The sequence below is a fragment of the Petromyzon marinus genome, chromosome 11, assembly GCF_048934315.1.
Source record: "Petromyzon marinus isolate PM22_M1 ecotype Great Lakes invasive population chromosome 11, UKy_Petmar_22M1.pri1.0, whole genome shotgun sequence".
Taxonomy (NCBI): Eukaryota; Metazoa; Chordata; class Hyperoartia; order Petromyzontiformes; family Petromyzontidae; genus Petromyzon; species Petromyzon marinus.
Genome location: NC_133677.1, coordinates 1,255,055 through 1,275,284, shown reverse-complemented (window position 1 = coordinate 1,275,284; position 20,230 = coordinate 1,255,055). Strand labels below are relative to the sequence as shown.

At 57.2% G+C, this 20,230-nt stretch overlaps 1 protein-coding gene across 1 annotated transcript; it reads right to left on the bottom strand.

Annotated features, from left to right (window-relative positions):
• Window positions 1–920: 920 nt before the first annotated feature.
• On the bottom strand, window positions 921–17,516 carry LOC116941388 (glutamate receptor ionotropic, kainate 2-like). Its single transcript, XM_032952465.2, has 14 exons — window positions 16,864–17,516; window positions 15,355–15,474; window positions 14,443–14,685; window positions 13,409–13,533; window positions 11,698–11,754; window positions 11,381–11,434; window positions 10,048–10,263; window positions 7,787–7,891; window positions 7,219–7,335; window positions 6,041–6,241; window positions 5,576–5,737; window positions 3,774–3,878; window positions 3,035–3,511; window positions 921–2,459 (listed from the first exon to the last, which is right to left on the bottom strand). The coding sequence occupies exons 1-14, from the start codon at window positions 17,042–17,044 to the stop codon at window positions 2,112–2,114; spliced, it is 2,511 nt and encodes an 836-aa protein (XP_032808356.1). The 5' UTR covers window positions 17,045–17,516; the 3' UTR covers window positions 921–2,111.
• Between the last annotated feature and the right edge of the window lie 2,714 nt (window positions 17,517–20,230).

Below are 20,230 nucleotides of genomic sequence, written 5' to 3'. Positions count from 1 at the left end.
TATTTTTATTCTTTTATTATTTTCCTTCTACGTGACTTTACCGAAAGAACCAAGAAGAGGAGTATTGAGGCACTCATGATCTCCTGTCGTGGAAATTCCACATTCCTGTGGTGGGGTACGGGAAGGGGAGAGAGACTTAAACAAAACATAGGACAGCCACTGTTATTGACTTCATATCCTTGTCACGGCCCTAAAGCCAGTGGCATAAATTCCACATTGCTATGGCGGGAGCGAATTTCTCCATAGTACAACCATTGTTGACTTACCCACAACGTGGTCGTTTTTTTATCGGCCCTAGAGGGATAATGATGATGGGCTGAGTTAATTCACAACCGGGATATGAACTTTACCGCTGAGCCACCAGGCCAGATTACTCTCAGCCACAGAAAATAATATGGAAAAACGTTGTGGGCAGCAGACCAGTGTGGTGAAGTATGGCCAATTAACCCCCATAAGCCTCGTGGCGTGAATGCATAAAGGATGGTACATGCACATTGCACGTAGGTTTTGCACTACCCAAAATAATCATTCGCGTCATTGTGGAGAGTGTAATGAATAGATAAGCAAACAATATATATGTCCATCATGTATCATAAATTCAAGCAAGGCTGAATCTGCTGATGAGACACTGAATGTTGAAACCGGTCCAGAGTTTTGCTTGTACCCAACACAATGCTGCTGACATGATCAGACTCCCAGAGGGCCATGTGCGCGGCTGATGGGATGAGTCAAAACGCTGTCTTTGTGCACGTGGAGAGACGGGTGGTCATGAAGGAGGTGTATTCGCTGCTTCGTTATCGTTTTGTGCTGTGTGTAGAGTTCAGTATTGGTAGGTTGCAAGGCCGTAACTATAATATAAATATGCTCAAAATGTCCCCCCCCCCAATATATTGCTATAGAATAGATTTCTGTGAATATGATTGTGGTTATGGTTGTTACTTTATTAATCCCTCATCTCTGCCATTACATACAATGAAACAAGAAAAGGTAAAAAAGAAAAAAAACAGAGCAATGTAATACAATAACACTATTAGACATTATTGTAAAAAAAATCCATCCTATGTGTTAGTGAATTTTTTAATGGTTTAGGCAGGAAATGGCAGGAAATTCCTTTTCAAATAAAAAACATTTCTGGGGGGGGACCCCCAGACCCTCTGGAAGATTTGGTACCCCCCAATGTTGACTCCATGGCTACATCCTTAATAGGTTGTAATGGAATTATATGATTATTACACACAAGAGCTTGTACCGTGAGCTTAATACATTTTATTTTCACGAATCGATGCATCGCTACACACTCATCACATCTGCATGGAGCTACACTAATTAGATGTTCCACTGCGTGTATTAAGTAGCACACCTGACTCTATTACACGGATTACATTAGCCAGATATGGACACCTTCATTAGAAGCCAAGTGAAATAAGAATACCGAATGTGAGATTAAATACACATATACATCCAGCAGCGGATTGACCATGGCTGGTGCAGATGATGATAATGATGATAATACCACATAGACGCACATCCATCAGTGGTGGGAGCAGTGGTCCTGCAGGCGGTTTGTTCGCACACTGCACTCTGAACTTCCTGGCCACGGCTGACATCAGTGGCGAGCGATACCTGAACTAGTCGTGGTTCAGGTTTGCTGTGTAGTCTCCGACGACGAGGTTGACTTCTGCACTGCAGAAAGCTTGTTCACGACACGACTTACTACTACTGCTACTACATGAGAGCCTCGCTAGAAGGCTCACCGATCGGCTCACTGCACAGGGAACTGAAAACCCGGGCTCACTATAAATCTTACTCACTGGGAGGCTCGCTGATGACTCTGCATTAGGTCTCAATACACGGAGGCTCACCACCACAAAAGGCTGACACAAACGCCAAGGTCCACCACCACCCTCACCCCAAGGCTCACTCCAATCAGGCTCACCACCACAAGAACCACCACCATCGACCTCACCACCGCGAGGCTACATTCTCCAAGTCCTCCGGTTTTTCCCTCCACATTTTCTAATCAACTCGCATTTAGAGCGTTTTGCCTCCTCTACATTTTCACGCGATAAGCCACTTCGTTGAGCTATCGTTTGCGAAAAAAACAATAATTTTTACATGGAAGGCTGCTTGCTGGCGTGCATGGAGTGATTGCGCTTCTTCTTGTCGCGCAGGGCGCGGTGGCAGGCCACCTCCAGCGTGCTCACCATGAAGCCCAGCGACAGGCCAATGCACAGCAGGTAGAAGATGCCCTCTGTGTCGTTGACGTCCACCGTCTTCTCCGAGCCAGAGTCCTTGCCCTCGCAGTGGGGGCCCTTGGCCTCGAGCCACTCCTCCTCCAGCTCCTCGAGGCGGCCCTCTCGCTGCAGCGCGATGAGGGCACGCGACACGGGCTCACGGAGCACCGAGCCGCGCGGGAACATCAGGGCCGTCTTGGACTTGAAGAACAACTCGCCAGCCACCTGCAAACAAAGGGGGATGGAGAGGGGGGGGGCGTTCAATTTGGAACGAACGAGTTGGTTATCAAAGGTGCACGTCTAAAGAAAAGTGGCCGTGTTTTCGTTGAATTGTCAATTTTAATTAGTTGTCATCATCGCCACCATCATCATCATCATCAGCGTCTCTATGGCGATAGACTCCCCAGGCTGTTTCCATCAATTGCGGTCACAAGGCCAGTGATGGATGGAAACGATTCATCCAGCTCTTGCACACGGACAAATTTCATTGCTCCATCTCGTCTGTGTGCCACCTGTCATGCTAGCACCAGCTCCACACCTCGACACCTCGACACCTCCACACCTCCACACCTCCACACCTCCACACCTCGACACCTCCACACCTCGACACCTCCACACCTCCACACCTCCACCCCTCCACCCTCCACACCTCCACACCTCCACACCACCACTACGGACGATCTGGCTCCGCAGCGACCACGCGACCACCTTGCCTGACGCATGCACCACGCAATCACGCGTCACACAACCACCCGCGCGGGCCTCGCTCGTGATCACCACGCGAACCGCCGCCACCACACCTGCAGCGTGCAGTTGGTGGTGGTGGCGCGGTAGACCGCGGCGCTGGAGCCCAGGAACACGAAGCTGCTGTTGCCCACCATCTGCAGGCCCTCCTCCTCGGAGCTGAGCAGGTGCGGCTTGGGGTCGTTCTTGCTGTTCTGCTCGATGTGCTCCCAGATGGCCTGGAAGGGCTGCGACCGTGCGCCGCGCAGGAACTCCACCAGCGGGTAACCGTGGTAGGTGTTGTACTTGAAGTCGTTTTGGTCGACGAGGTCGGCGAGCGACTCGAGTTTGGGCGAGTTCTGCGACTGGAAGATCGCGGCCAGGTTGGCGGTGTACGTGGAGATGGTGACGAGAACGAAGAACCACCAGGAGAAGGCGACGATCTTGCCGGCGTAGGAGCGCGGCACGACGCTCACGCTCTGCTGCACCATGCTGACCAACGTGAAGCCCAGGCAGTTGAGGAGGTCCATGCCGCGTCCCTCCTCGCGGGACACCTGCGGCCGGAGGTGGGGAGGGGGGCGATTCAAGGCCACTTTCACCATGGCCTCACACAGCAGAGGGCCCCACCACAAAGAGACCCGTTGCTTAGTTGCTCATGAGTAACGGAGGAGAGCGTGGGTGAAGGCCCTCATCCAGCGGTGGATTTGAGTGATAGGCAAAGGGGTTGATGATGATGATGATGCTAGCGACGCACGTAGTGCGTGTGGAGATGATGGAGATGATGATGATGATGCATGCTGGCACGTGTGGAGACACCTTGCCACGCTTGGCCAAGTTGCGCCACTCGTAGGGGTCGAAGCGGTTGATGGCAGCAAGGACGAAGGCGACCACGATGCAGGCGAGGAGGATGGACAACCAGACCTGCACAGCGGGCAGCGGTGACGTGAGCACGGAACCCTCCCGCCCTACTTGACATATCACCAACACCTTGAGAAAGCACCACTGCCGCCACCTTCAGATATCACCAGCAGCTTGAGATACCACCATAACCACCTTCAGATATCACCATCATTACTTTGACGTATCACCGTCATCACTTTGAGATGTCACCACCACTTTGAGGATATCACCACCACCTTGAGACATTACCATCTGGCAAAAAGGTCCCATTGATAAAACTGCTCAACCCGAGCTATTCATACTTTGATACTTGTGTGGTGGAGTAGAAAGGTGCGTATTGCATGGAAACAGAGACAGTGCGGTTCATGTTGGGTCAGCCTGTAACGAAGGCAAATACAATGCAGGTTACGTTGGGGCAACTAAGCTGGGAGAGCCAAGGACGGCTGTGATTGGTTGGTGCTGTTGCCGGGGCTGGAGAGGCATCATGAAGTCTGGCGAGAAACAGGTGTACGGATCACATGGGGCGCCGTTGGGACGCGGACTAATTAATTGGGGCGTAATGAGAGTGGGGATACATTGGGGGGTCGGCAATTGGAGGGGGAGTTGGAGTTAGGAGCTGGACGAGGCAAGACGTGGAGTTTGGAGGAGAGTTTGGAAACAGAGTTTGGAGACAGAATTGGAAACAGAGTTTGGAGACAGAATTGGAGACAGAGTTTGGAAACAGAGTGTAGAGCGAAGCTGAACAAAGACGAAGTAGTTATCGGTGGAGAGAGCGTAACGATAGCGGAGCTGAAGAAGAGAAGTAGTTAGCGGTGGAGAGAGCGTAGCGATAGCGGAGCTGAAGAAGAGAAGTAGTTAGCAGTGGAGAGAGCGTAGCGATAGCGGAGCTGGAGACGAGAATAGCGAGTAGTGGAGAGAGCGTACCGATAGCGGAGCAGAAGACGCTGTGTGCAAAATCGCTGTGTGCGAAGACGCTGTGTGCGGAGTTGCTGAGCGCGGAGTCGCTAAATGCGGAGCAAGCGAAGTAATCGTGGGGAGTGGAGAGACAAAGGTGGCGAGCGAGTCGAGTGAAGCACAGCGAGCGAGCCCTGGCGACCAGGATACTGTGGAATGTGGAGGACATGCGGAGAGTTGTAAATAAAGCGGTGTTCGGAGAAAGACAGAAGTTGTCCGAGTGAAATCGAACACTACACTTGCATTGTCTTTGTACTGGACGTCTTTTGGCATTCTCTGGTCTAACAATGGTGAGACAAGGCCAAAAAGAACGCCGTCTCTGGTGGACTTTCAAAAGCAATGCAGATATTATCAGAGCATGTTTGTTTGCATGTTTTGCAACAAGTACTGTGTGTGGTTTAACCAGGACTTGATGCCTTGTCATTGTTATCTATTTGGCGTTTGAGCTTCTTGCCAGAAGGGGTTAAGTCGATTCTTATTTTTGTCATCATTTTGATACTGGCAAAAAAGCTCCCATCTTGATATTTCTCCACGCTGAGATAACACCGTCACCATATCCACCACCAACTCGCGATATCAACACTACGAGACAAATATCAACCTCAAAGCAACCATACACATCTCGTCTCGACCATTCCGTTGCTCTACGGCAGTCCAGCTTAAGGGAACCCCCCAGCGGCAGGTGTCTCTACGTGGCACCGGCTGGCTGGCGCCATCACACTGACACTCCACCCGCCTCCCACCGCCATGGCCCCACACCCCACCAAAACGTGGAAGGGGTTGAGGAACTCAAAGGCCCCGGACAGCTCCCTCTCGGGCTTGCGAATGAGCATCTGGTAGCCGCGGTCCATGAGTGGGAAGGAGAACTCCAGTTCACGGTTCTCCTGGTTGCCCCGCACGGGGCACAGGCACAGCGTGAAGTCAGCCTTGGGGGGGGGGGGGGTGAGGACAGGTGAGAGGGAGACGAAGTGGTGAACACTAAGCAGAGGTGAGAACCAAGCACAGGAGCTCACAATCCACAGTTGCTCATCCATCCAAAGACGCTCACTCACCCACAAGTGAGAACAGACACTACCCACATGTGCTCACCACCCACAGAACACTACCCCGGAGACACTACCCACAGGCGCTCACCACTCAAGAACGCTCACCCTGCACAGGTGAGCGCATATTCTCACCACTCATTTGCGAGTGAGGCGAGTGTAAGCGTCGCGGCGAGCAGAGCTCACCTCGTTCTTTGTGAGCTTCTTCTGGATGTCTTGCATCACGTCTTTGTCTTGGATGCCCGAAGTCACATTGGAGATGACGTATCTGAAATTGAGCTTCAAGGACAGATCCTTCAGCAGCTCGTAGAGGAAGCCCTGGAAACGGCCACACGCCGGGGAGCAGGGCCTCGCACAGCCAGGGACGCAGCCGAACAGAGGGGGCTCCTGCAGCACGCGGGGAGGAGAGGATGGCAACCGTGTGGCAAACTCACCGTAAGCCACGTGTCTAGATCACTGTCAACCACGTGTCAACCACGTGGTAAGCTCATCAGCAACGTGTCTATATCACTGTCAACCATGTGTCAACCACGTGGCAAACTCACCATCAGTGACGTGTCTATATCACTGTCAACCACGTGTCAACCACGTGGTAAGCTCATCAGCCACGTGTCTATATCACTGTCAACCACGTGTCAACCACGTGGCAAACTCACCATCAGTGACGTGTCTATATCACTCTCAACCACGTGTCAATCACGTGGTAAGCTCATCAGCCACGTGTCTATATCACTGTCAACCACGTGTCAACCACGTGGTAAACTCACCATTAGCCACGTGTCTAAATCACTGTCAACCGCGTGTCTATATCACTGTCAATCTCGTGTCAACCACGTGGTAAACTCACCAAGCAGCCACGTGTCTAAATCACTGTCAACCACGTGTCAACCGCGTGGCAATCTCACCATCATCTCACCATTAACCGCGCGAGCAACCTCGCCGTGAGTTGATGGTAGTGGTGATGATTATTGGGATGATGTTGAATGTGACGATGGTGGTGGTGATTGCAAGGGGAGCGGTAGTGCTACGGTTAGGGTGCTGCGCTACGAACCCGGCGAACTGGGTTCGATTCCCACTCACGGACAACACTAGTGACGATTATCTGAACTGGTTTTGGGCGTCCCCTAGGTCGATTCAGCCTCAAACAAGTACCTTGTGCGATGTTTAAACATCGCCACTGGAGAGACAAAGGCGGCCGGGCGTGGTGCCGGCCACCCACCCTCTCGTGTGCCGTGCCGGCCTTCATAGGCGCTGCTCACAAACAGAACTTGCCCAAACAGTGTGTTCAGGCTACACGGGGGATCTTTGTCTTTGGCGGTGATGATGATAAATGGTGAGTGTGGTGGTGGTGGTGATGGCGTCACCTCCACGGCGATGACCCGCACGATTCTCCCCTTGAACACGGAGGGCGAGGGGAGACTTTGCAGCTCGGGGGTGAAGGACGTGCGGCCCGCACGGTGGTCACCCACCCTGACCTCGCGCTGTGGCGGGGTCACAAGGGGGGGGGGGGGTCACACGGGGTCACGGGTCATAAGGAATCACAGGGGCTCGAAGTGAAAAAAAAAGGAGTCGCTCGAGGTTACGACGTCAAAAGGCGCCACCGGGGTCGAGGTGAGAAATCCGCACCCCCTCTTCTCCTTCTCCTCCTCCTCCTCGGCGCAATGAGACTCGGGGCATGAATGCGAGAGACGGCGACCTCTGTGACCCCGCCAGGTAGAGGGGGGGGGAGGCGATGCTGGAACGGGGAGGGATGGGGGGGACTGCTAGAGTTGGGGGGGGCAGGATGAAGGAAGAGTTTCTGGAGGAGTCGGGGCTGCTGGTTGGGGGAGGAGATGGCTTGATCAGTGGGGGCTGGATAGTGGTGGGGGTGGGCTGGGAGGGGGGGCTGTATCACGAGGCGGGGGGGGGGGGGCGGGTGCTGGAGCAACTCACGGAGTCGTTCCGCCCCAGCTCGAGGCTGTAGAGAGAGAAGTGGACGTCCTTGCGGAAGCCGTCCGGTGCGAACTGCACGGGTCCCGTGAGGCCCTGCACCACTCGCTATGGGGGTCACACGGGGCGGGCGGGCAGGGGGGGGGGGGGGCAGCACCACGTGACGCGGACCCCCTCCCACCCCTACAATGAACGCGACTCGTCAATGACATCGGTGGCAATCATCCGGGACGTGTGGTCATCGCGTAGTTACGATGGGTGCGTTAATTATAGGTAGGTTAATGATTCGCGTACCTAAGTAGGAAAATACTATACGTGCAATACACATCTATATTGTGTCACAACGACGCGAATGCATACCTGTCAACCCCTTATCCAGTGCCTACCTGATTAGAGACCAATTCAGACCTCATTGGTCACCCCGTGCCCCTTACCAATCTCAACGTTCATCCTACAAAGTCCCATCACAAGGAGAGCAACACAAATAGACACAAACATGTTGTTGTTGTTGTTGCCAGGATTGAAACGGCTGTAGGACGCGAGAACTAGATTTCCCTGCACAAGGACACGGGGTTAACCGTGTGGGGTTCACCGTGATGTGAATGATTATGCTGCTGCGTGTGACTGTGCCGGGGCGTACCGACAACCCCTGCAGGCGATTGGCGCGGATCGATGGCTCGGAGCCACCGCAGTGGTTAGCGCGCCCGCTCCGAACCCGGCGAACCCGAATATGTTTCGCGCTCACGGCCACCAACACCAGTGACGATGATCTAAACCCGTGCGCGGTGTGTAAGTAAACATCGACACTGGGGAGACAAAGGCGGTCGGGCGTGGTGCTGGCCACCCACCACCTCGTGTGCCGTGTCGGCCTTCTTAGGTGCTACTCGCTAACAGCGCAAATGTACCTTGCCCGTAAAGTGTGTTAAGGCGATACGGGGGGTCGTTGTGGTGTGGGGACCCCCACCCCCTTGGCTATGAAGGTGGCGTGAGAGGCCGGAGGTTCTCAGCTGGCCCTTGGTTGGCCGTGTTCACCATTGGAAGGTGAGAACTGTATTATTTTGTGCTTAAACTTGCGATGATACTATAGTCCCACAAAGTACTGGACTCGCATTGCAATTTGCACGACGGATGAGTCTCCCTCCTTCTCTGTGTCTGTGGGCCACGTGCTGCTCTGTGAGCCACGTGCTGCTCTGTGAGCCACGTGCTGCTCTGTGAGCCACGTGCTGCTGTGGGCCACGTGCTGCTGTGAGCCACGTGCTGCTCTGTGGGCCACGTGATACTCTGTGAGCCACGTGCTGCTCTGTGGGCCAGGTGCTGCTCTGTGGGCCACGTGCTGCTCTGTGAGCCACGTGCTGCTCTGTGGGCCACGTGATACTCCGTGGGCCACGTGCTGCTGTGTGAGCCACGTGCTGCTCTGTGGGCCACGTGATACTCCGTGGGCCACGTGCTGCTCTGTGGGCCACGTGATACTCCGTGGGCCACGTGCTGCTCTGTGGGCCACGTGCTGCTCTGAGTCACGTGCTGCTCTGTGGGCCACGTGCTGCTCTGTGGCCACGTGCTGCTGTGCGCCACGTGCTGCTCTGTGGGCACGTGCTGCTGTGGGCACGTGCTGCTCTGTGGGCCACGTGATACTCCGTGGGCCACGTGTTCCCTCAGAGCCAGCGGCGATCATGGTGGCCTTCCATCCATTCAGCCCTGTCCATGAGATTTACCCAACAACTTTGCAATCGGATCCTCCTTCCGGTTGCATACAATCTTTCTTATTGCCCACGGTGAAACTCAAGTCGCTGTCTTCCGCCGATTTCTTGCAGTACCTCTAATGTTTGTCATTAGTCAAAACAACACTTATTTTCAGTCTCTTATTTTAAACGAAACTATTTTTTTATTTTACCAAGTAAGACTCACTGAGCTATATCGCTCTTTTTCACAAGAGACCTCGCCACAAATGATAGCTCAACGAAGTGGATTATCACGTGGAAATGTATTCCAGCTCAAATACTCTAACCATGTCCCAAGGAATAATTCTAACTTCTGCCTTTCTCCAATCATTCTCATTCGTAGTCTTGTTGTGTACCCTTGCTCTGCTCTCCCCAACACGTTCACTGCCGCACCTGGCTACGTTCAACACACATGCATGCCACCCAATCTTGTCCGAGCCCATTCAGCGTTTGTCTATACGGCTGCCTGCCAAACGATGTCGACATCGTCCCCCACTCCGCCCCATCCCTCCCTCCCTCGCTCGGTGGATGTAGGGAGACGCGCACCCCCTCGAGCGCCTCCGCGGAGCACCCCCTGCGTCCCTTGGGCGCGGCGAGGAAGACGGCGGCGTCGTGCAGGAGGAGGCACGTGGTGGCGCACGCCCCGGCCGCGCCCGGCGTGCTGCACGGCTGCCCGCCCGCCGTGCCCAGCACCCGCATCACCGTCGCGCGCGCCCAGCCCCAGCTCAGCGGCAGCTGCAGCAGCCATCGAGGGTTCGACTCCTGGTGCGGGTCACGCGGGTCAGGGATGATGGGAGGGTTACGGGGGGAGAGGGGGGGCTGGAGATGACGGCGCGGTGGGTCGAGGCCCGACTCGGCAAATGTCCAGCAGCTCGCTTGAGCCCCCTGTCTGCGGTCCGCTGCTGGGCGCGAAGGGGACTCGTCGAGGTGCAATAGTACGGCCTGAGTTCGACTCCGGGTCAGGGAGAGGACACGCGGTGGGGTCACAGGGCCGGCCGGAGAGGGTGGAGCGGACGAGTTGGACAGAGGGACCAAGGAGTCTCAGGAGGGTGTGGGCCCAGTGGGGGCAGTAGGGAGGGGCAGTGAGGGGGAGTGATGGAGAAAGTTGTTGGCAAGGGGGGTTCGGAGAGGTGGGGTGGGGGGTGTTAGGGTTAGGGGAAGGAAGGTGCGAGGAGTTAGGGCGTTTACATATTGTGGGGAGGGGGGGTAGATACGAGACTGGGGGCTGAGGAGAGGGTGGGAGATTGCGTGCTGGGGGCAGTCGGGTGGCGGCAGGTGGCTACGTAGGGCGCGAAAGAAGTGAGGCACACAAAGAGATCTCTCCGACGAAACGACTCGAACCCAGAGAGACTCGCCACTCACACGAGCACTGAGGCACTGGGTACTCATCGCCTGTGCATAGCCCTGAGCCAGCGGTGGAAATTCCACGTTACTATGGCGGCTGCCGAGGGTTAAGAGGGGTTTACGGTGGCAGGGGGAAACAAGAGACAGAGAGGAGGGGCACATGGGTGGAGGGGGGCGGAGGGGAGAGCGGGTGGGGGACGGCAAGGGGGCAGGGGGACTCAGGGGGGGCCACGGTGGTATTAGTCACGTGGTGGGTTATTGACGTCACAATGACTCGAGTAGAACAGGCCGCTAGAATGGGCGATCTCCAGCGGACCAGACGAGCGATGGAGTGGCAGTCAAAGGAGTGAGTTCGTGGTGGTTGTCACGTGGTGAGCGAGGAGGGTGTCACGTGATGGGCGAGGAGGCGGTTGCCAGGTCGTCACGTGGTAAGTGAGGATGCGTTTTGTCGCATGGTGAGCGAGGAGGTGCTGGTTGTTGTCAGGTTGTCACGTGGTGACGAGGCAGTTGTGACGTGGCGAGCCGTGAGCGGTACCAGCATGGGCAGCACCCAGTGGTAGACGGGGGAGGTCAGTCCGAACTCGTCCGCCTGCAGCACACGGGGTGGGCAGCACCGTGACGCACACCGACTCACATGCTCTCTCTGGCTCCTTGACCCCTCCATCCTCAAATCCCCTCCAACTTCGTGATTCCTCCAACCCCGTGACAATTCCGACCCCATGACCTCACCGAACACCCCCCCCCCTCCCCCACCACTTTGTGACCTCTCTTCCCCTTCTGTTCCCGTGACCCCCTCTCTCCCATGAACCCCTATGTCACCCCGTGACCCCTACGTTTCCCCCGGGGTCTCACCTCAATGAAGATGTCGCGTAGCCACGAGCGGCGGCACTTGATGATGATGTTTCTCACCTACAAGGAAGGCCGGGGGAGGAGGAGAGGGGACACACAGCTCGCAACATTACGCACCCCCTCCCCCCCCACATTGTGTGGGCGGAGCTAGTGACCTGATGGGCGTGGCTATTGAAAGTGGGCGGGGTTGGACGAGGGAGGGAGGGGCTGCTTCACCCACGTGTCGCGGGCTGTTTCACCCACGTGTCGCGGGCTGCTTCACCCACGTGTCACGGGCTGCTTCACCCACGTGTCACGGGCTGCTTCACCCACGTGTCGCGGGCTGCTTCACCCACGTGTCACGGGCTGCTTCACCCACGTGTCACGGGCTGCTTCACCCACGTGTCACGGGCTGCTTCACCCACGTGTCGCGGGCTGCTTCACCCACGTGTCGCGGGCTGCTTCACCCACGTGTCACGGGCTGCTTCACCCACGTGTCACGGGCTGCTTCACCCACGTGTCGCGGGCTGCTTCACCCACGTGTCACGGGCTGCTTCACCCACGTGTCACGGGCTGCTTCACCCACGTGTCGCGGGCTGCTTCACCCACGTGTCACGGGCTGCTTCACCCACGTGTCGCGGGCTGCTTCACCCACGTGTCGCGGGCTGCTTCACCCACGTGTCACGGGCTGCTTCACCCACGTGTCGCGGGCTGCTTCACCCACGTGTCGCGGGCTGCTTCACCCACGTGTCGCGGGCTGCTTCACCCACGTGTCGCGGGCTGCTTCACCCACGTGTCACGGGCTGCTTCACCCACGTGTCGCGGGCTGCTTCACCCACGTGTCGCGGGCTGCTTCACACACGTGTCGCAGTCTGCTTCACCCACGTGTCGCGGGCTGCTTCACCCACGTGTCGCGGGCTGCTTCACCCACGTGTCGCGGGCTGCTTCACCCACGTGTCGCGGGCTGCTTCACCCACGTGTCGCGGGCTGCTTCACCCACGTGTCACGGGCTGCTTCACCCACGTGTCGCGGGCTGCTTCACCCACGTGTCGCGGGCTGCTTCACCCACGTGTCGCGGGCTGCTTCACCCACGTGTCGCGGGCTGCTTCACCCACGTGTCGCGGGCTGCTTCACCCACGTGTCACGGGCTGCTTCACCCACGTGTCACGGGCTGCTTCACCCACGTGTCGCGGGCTGCTTCACCCACGTGTCGCGGGTTGAGCCGCACAGATATGTGGCAGCCTCACCCCATCTGAAGGCATTCGGCATCTTATTTCGTACGGCTGCTCATGCAGATGCAGAGCAACGACTCAGGTGGCCAAGCCACGTAACGGCGTCAGGAGTAGCGGAGCAGTGCGTGTGGCTGCGTGATGAATGGCTTCAGATTGCCCCCTCCCCCCCTCGAACCCTCTAGCCCCCAGTCCCCCCCACACCCTGCCCCCCTCCACCACCCCTGTAGAGGCGTAGCTCCATACGCCACGGGTGGCGTGTTTACCAATCATGGGGCGCGTGCAGCGTGTGTCACAACGCTGTTGTCATTGGCGAAATTGCAAATGGTAAAGAGGGCAACGTGAACGTTGGTGGGTGGTTAACGAGGACTTTGAAGTATTGGAAACTTCAGCTTTACAAGGAGAAATTCCTCCCATCGTGTGACCCCCCCCAGGAGAGACAAGTGTCCCCCCCCAGGCACCCACCCCTTGTCTGCGTTGTCACGCGGTGTGTGGGGGGCTCGTACCCGCTCCTGCCTCACGCGCTCCAGGAGGGTGCGCAGCTCGGGGGAGCCCGGCGGGGAGAGCCTCATGGTCACCACCCTCGTGGAGAGCTGCAGCTTCTCTACGAAGGCCACGTCCACGTGTTTGCCTGGAGGAGAAGCGACCACGACAACCACAACAACAATCACAACAACAACCACAACCACAACTCGTGGGGGTAGTGCCCCCCCCCCCCCCCCTAGACAGTGCACAGGAGAGTTATCCACGGTTCCGTCAGCCCAGACAACCAAGGGTTCGGGGAGAGACTTCAAGGCAGAGAGAGGGGGGTAACACCGGGTCGAGTTGCCTGGGGGAGGGAGTTCCAACGGGTGGAGGTGGAGAGGGCGAGGCGTGTGCCAGGTCTGCTCAAATTTTGCGACCCCTCAAAGAATCCGGCGCCCGGCACGCGGCATCTCGGCGTGCCTGCGGCGACCACGAGTCACGTGCCGCCTCCTATCTGCTCAAGTCTGATAGGACGAATGTCTGGAAGGCCAGCAGGTGGTCAAACATCGCCCCCGACTGGCACATGGTGGCAATCATCCGTGGCCGAACATGGGAGCGGTCGCATCTCAGGCCGTCAACAACACCGCGATCATGAAGTTGCAAGCGTATTCAGTATATGGTAGTGTCTACCGACAGGCAACGTTTCGGGCAATGGCCCTTCATAGCAATGGCCCTGAGCTGGGACAGAGACAGTCGGAAGATGACCCCTGAACCTACTCGGAGAGGAGTCCCGTGACCCCCCATGACCCTGGTCGTAGAGGAGGATGACCCGTGACCCGCTGACCCTGGTCGTATAAGATGACCCATGACCCGCTGACCCTGGTCGTAGAGTAGGATGACCGGTGACCCTCTGACCCTTGTCGTACAGGAGGATGACCCATGACCCGCTGACCCTGGTCGTACAGGAGGATGACCCACGACCCGCTGACCCTGGTCGTACAGGAGGATGACCCATGACCCGCTGACCCTGGTCGTACAGGAGGATGACCCGTGACCCCCCCCCCCCCCACCTGACCATGATCATAGAGGAGGATGACTCCGTCCCAGCGCAGGTGAATGGCGATCTCGGCGGCGGTTCCGAGCAGCGCGGAGGCGCGCGGCGCGAGCTGCAGCCCGGACTCGGAGGCGTCGCGCACGGAGCGCGCGTTCACGCGCAGCAGCGGGGGGCCGTGTGAGTAGATGGGGGGGTCATCCCCATCCGCCTCCTCGTCCTCCTCCCCGGACACCACGACCACGGGCCGATCCTTGGGCCAGGCGTCTGAGAGCAGCGGGGATAGGGACGCGGGAAAGCGCCACAATGGGGAGATGTTGCGACCTCGCCTAGCATACAGGAGGTCGTGGGTTCGATCCCGAGCCGTGCTCTATATTTGGAGTTGGCGTGTTCTCTCTCTCTCTCTCCGTGGTCGCGTGGATTTTTTTTGCGGGTCCTCCGGTTTTTCCCGTTAAATGTATGCACACGCATTTAGAGTATTTGGCTGCTATAAATTTCCACGTCATACGCCACGTGGTTGAGCTATCATTTGTGGCCAGGTCGCTTCTGAAACAGAGCAACATATAGCTCAGTGGGCCTTGCCTGGTCAAATAAAACACATTTATACGAATCAACGTGCGTCACTGTCCCCCGTGTCCCTCTCTTTGTGTTTGCCTGTCCCTGCCCCCCCCCCCCCCACCGCCATGCCCTTGTGTCACTCTTTATGTGTCCCCGTGTCTCATTGTGTCTCCTTGTCTACGTGTCTGTGACCCTATACCTGTGTCTCCATAACCTTCTCTCTGTGTCTCCCGTGTCCCTAGCCCCGTGTCCCTGTCGCCGTGTCCGAGTACCCTGTGTACCCTCCTCCTCCCCACCCCAGCCCCATATGTTTCTGTCCCCATGTCTGTGTCTCCGTGTCCCTGTTCCCATGTCCCTGTCCCCGTGTCGTCGCATTACCAGGGACCGCGATCTCGCCGTGGCTGTGGTTCAGCTGAATGTGCTTCAAGGAAACGTCTTCCCAGGGCAGCGAATTCAGCAGCGCGAGCTCACAGCGAGACGCGCCCAGGAACGAGATCCCTGGAGACAGAGACACGGAGACACGGGGACACGGAGACACGGGGACATGGGGACACACTCACAGCGAGACGCGCCCAGGAACGAGATCCCTGGAGACAGAGACACGGGGACACGGGGATACGGAGACATGGGGACACACTCACAGCGAGACGCGCCCAAGAACGAGATCCCTGGAGACAGAGACACGGGGACACGGGGACTCGGGGACACACTCACAGCGAGACGCGCCCAGAAAGGAGATCCCTGGAGACAAAGACACGGGGACACGGGGACACGGGGACACACTCACAGCGAGATGCGCCCAGGAACGAGATCCCTGGAGACAGAGACACGGGGACACGGGGACACGGGGACAACACTCACAGCGAGACGCGCCCAGCAACGAGATCCCTGGAGACAGAGACACGGGGACCCGGGGACACACTCACAGCGAGAAGCGCCCAAGAACGAGATCCCTGGAGAGAGAGACACGGGGACACGGGGACACGGGGACACGGGGACAACACTCACAGCGAGACGCGCCCAGGAACGAGATCCCTGGAGACAGAGACACGGGGACACGGGGACACGGGGACAGCACTCACAGCGAGACGCGCCCAGGAACGAGATCCCTGGAGACAGAGACACGGGGACACGGGGACACGGGGACAACACTCACAGCGAGACTCGCCCAGGAACGAGATCCCTGGAGACAGAGACACGGGGCACGGGGACACACTCACAGCGAGACGCGCCCAGGAACGAGATCCCTGGAGACAAAGACACGGGGCACGGGGACACGGGGACACACTCACAGCGAGACGCGCCCAAGAACGAGATCCCTGGAGACAGAGACACGGGGACACGGGGACACACTCACAGCGAGACGCGCCCAGGAACGAGATCCCTGGAGACAGAGACACGGGGACACGGGGACACACTCACAGCGAGACGCGCCCAAGAACGAGATCCCTGTAGACAGAGACACGGGGATAGAGGAGAGACGAGAACCCAGACACGCTATAAGGGAGATGTCCCCAGCGACACGGGGACGTCAAACCACTTCGAAGTGAGACACTGTGAGACACGCTCGCAACGAGACGGGTTCAGGAACGTGATACCTGGATAATACATACAAAGATCCCCCGTGTAGCCTTTAACAGACTGTTGGGGCAAGTTCTGTTCGCGAGCACCTATAAAGGCTGGCACGGTACACAAAGGAGTGGGTGGCCAGCACCACGCCCGGCCGCCTCGATCTCCAAATGTGGAGGTGTTTACAAACCGCAACAGGTGCTCATTTGATGCTGAGTCGACCTACCCGAACACACGCCACAAAGTGTCAGTGACGTCACTACGGCGCTCGTACCAGGCTAGGTGCACTCACTCACACACACGACCATCCACACGCACCCACGGTGCCGCACGGAGTGGCTGGGCGCAGCGCGGCCGCAAGGAGCAGAGGGAGGAAGAGGCCGAGGGACGCAGAGCCCACAGCAGAGGTCCTCACAAGGGGCCTCACAAGGGCCCTCACAAGGGCCCTCACAAGGGCTCTCACAAGGGACCTCACAGGGGCCTCCAGCAGGGGCCGCATGGCGCAGCAGTGCAGGGCAGAGGGGTTCCAGATGAGAGCGACGGGGTCCGGTCCACAGGTGAAGGCGAATGAGTCCCTGGCAGAGTTTATGGGGTCCCGGGAAGAATTGAAGAGGGGGTCCTCGGTATAGAGTGGCTGGGACCCTGCAGGGTCTAGGCGGGTCCCCGCAATGCGGCTCTGGGAGGGAGCGGTGGACGGGACGTGGCGCTCGCTCCGTCTCCCCGCGCAGATCTCTGACTCCGCGCCCCCCCCTGAACATCGCTTTCGTGTCCATTAATACTCACGCACCCCCTCCCCCCTCGCGACTTCCACTCCTCCACTCTCGTATCTGCTCAGTCTCCATAACCCCCCTCCACCTCTACTCCTCTAATGCGGATGCATTATCTCGTCCCGCGTGGGAGCAGGAGCACGATTAAGGATCTAAATGTTTAATGGTGACGGCAATTAGCGTCGCACCGCCCTGCTCCGTCTGTGGGGGGCCTCATGGAGGGGGGGGGGGGTTGGAGGGAGGGGGGGGGCAAGGATCTTCCGTGGATACGTGGAGAGCAGAGGTGGCCACGGAGCTTCAGTGGTGGGCACGGGAACCGTGCAGGGGGAATTTTGTTGTTAAATCTGTGCATCAGAATCTTGATGTAGACTGGGGGAATCCGATGCCCTGTGGAGTTCTCTTTCACAGTGGCGCAGGAGGTTTCGAATTTTCTCGGGGGAAGAGCGCTCCGTTGCGGCGACAAAACACACGGATATACGCAACAACAATGGGTCGGTGTGAGTCCTTTATCCAGCAGTGGGTAGAACAAGGAGCTGTATGGAGGCTCTGCGCGTGGCCTGTAATCCAGCACTGGAGGCGAGGGTTAGTGGATGACCGCAAGACTGTCGTGAAACTCCGCCACAGACTCACACAGAGACCCACAGACTCACACACAGACCCACAAACTCACACACAGACCCACAGACTCACACATAGACCCACAGACTCACACAGAGACCCACAGACTCACAAAGAGACCCACAGGCTCACACAGACACCCACAGACTAACAATGTCCATCACGTACAATATCGTCCGCTACTTGATTTGCTTGGACTTTCAACTCTGATCATTAAAACGGGGGGGGGGGGGGGGTGACCGTCACGTGACGAACGTCACTCCGGCAGAGTGGGTGGGGCAGTGCTGCCTCCTCCTGTGGGTGGACAAGAAGTCACTCCCAGAGGTAGCTCTGTGTGATCCACTTCAGTGGGCCGTACAACAAATAACGACACAAATACACCGACAAAACAAACACAACAACAATGTAAAAACAATAACAAAACAAACACCAACACAATTACATAAAAACAACACAGCAAAAACGATGCCAACATAACAGCAAACAACACATCAACAAAACAAACAACACAACAACAACGCAACAAAGCATACGGGAAACAACACAACAACAAAACAAATAACACAATGACAACACAACAGTAAGGGAGGGATTCCCCACGCAGTGACGTGGACCCAGGACGTGGGGCGCCCCCCTCCACATCGCAAACCCCGACCTTTGACCCGTTGTCCCTGTTGTCCCCGTGGTAGCAGGAGAGGAGCGGGGAGGTGATTGCGTAACCTTTACTGCAGCTGCAGACGTCGCTCGCTGCCCCGAGTGAGAAGGGCACGGACGAGTGGAGACCCACCCAGACCGACCCAGATCCGGCCGCCTTATCAGGCCGACCCAGACCCATATAAACACACCCAGACCCATATAAACCCACCCAGACCCATATAAACTCACCCATACCTATATAAACCCACCCAGCCCCATATAAACCCACCCATATAAACTCACCTAGAACCATATAACCCCACCCAGACCCATATAAACCCACCTGGACCCATATAAACCCACCCAGACCCATATAAACCCACCCAGATCCATATGAACCCACCAAGACCCCTATAAACCCACCCGGACCCACCCAGACCCATGTAGACCCATGGAAATCCATCCAGACCCAATCAGACTTATCCAGACACACTCAGACTTAGTCAGACGAAAATCAGACCCACACATTTTTAATCGGACATACTGAGGCCCATCCAGTCCAAGTCAAACCTTTGTAGACCCATTCAGACCCAACGAGACCCATGCAGACGCAATGAACAGAGTAGTGAAACGTGACACGTGTCTGTCCTATCCGCCCGCCCAGGGTCGCTAAAAATGGGATGGGGCGATAGGGGCGGGGGACCAGGGTAGGAGGGGGAGGGGACCCGTGCCACATCAGCTCCCATGGCGTGCACCCTGCACCCTGCACACACCCCGTCGAAGACAAAGATCCCCCGTGTAGCCTTCACAGACTGTTGGGGCAAGTGCAGTGAGCGAGTAGCACCTCGGCACGGTACACGAGGGGGTGGGAGGCCAGCACCACGCCCGACCGCCTTTGTCTCCCCAGTAGCGATGTTTACAAATCGCGCCAGGTACTCGTTTGAGTCGACCTTGGGGAGGCCCAGGACAGGTTCGGATAATCGCAACTGGAGTTGGCCTTGAGCGGGAATCGAACTCGCAACGCCGGGGTCGTAGCGTAGCGTGCTAACCGCTCCACCACCGCTCCCTGCACTCCCCGTCAACGCATGCGGTACCAACCCCGCCGCCCTCAACACGCATTGACCACTCCACACGAAGTGGCGGTCCCGCCAGGGGCCCCTGTGCCAGGCTAGGTGCTACTTTGAGGTGTCACGTGAAGTGCCGAAGGCGCGCTGACGGGAGCAGGTCACGGGGCAGGCCCAGCTGGCATTGACTCGCTATGTTCAAAAGGGCCATGGTCATGAAACGTCGCCGATTACATTGATGTTTACGTTAAAGGTCACAGCGTTGTTATTGACGAACGTGTTGAGTTGTTGTTATCTGTGGTTGCACACCACTGCCAACGCAGCAGCACCAGACGTATTGTACTTGTTCTGGGCTGACCGACTGAGATGACTGACAGAGGCACCACCTGTGTGCTCCCCGCTGCGGAGAACAACAACAACAACAAAGGTCCCCCGTGTAGCCTTAACAGACTGTTGGGACAAGTGCTGTTAGCGAGCATCTATGAAGGCTGACACACACTGACACACACACACTGACACATACTGACACACACTGACACACACTGACACACACACTGACACACACTGACACACACACACTGACACGCACTGACACACACA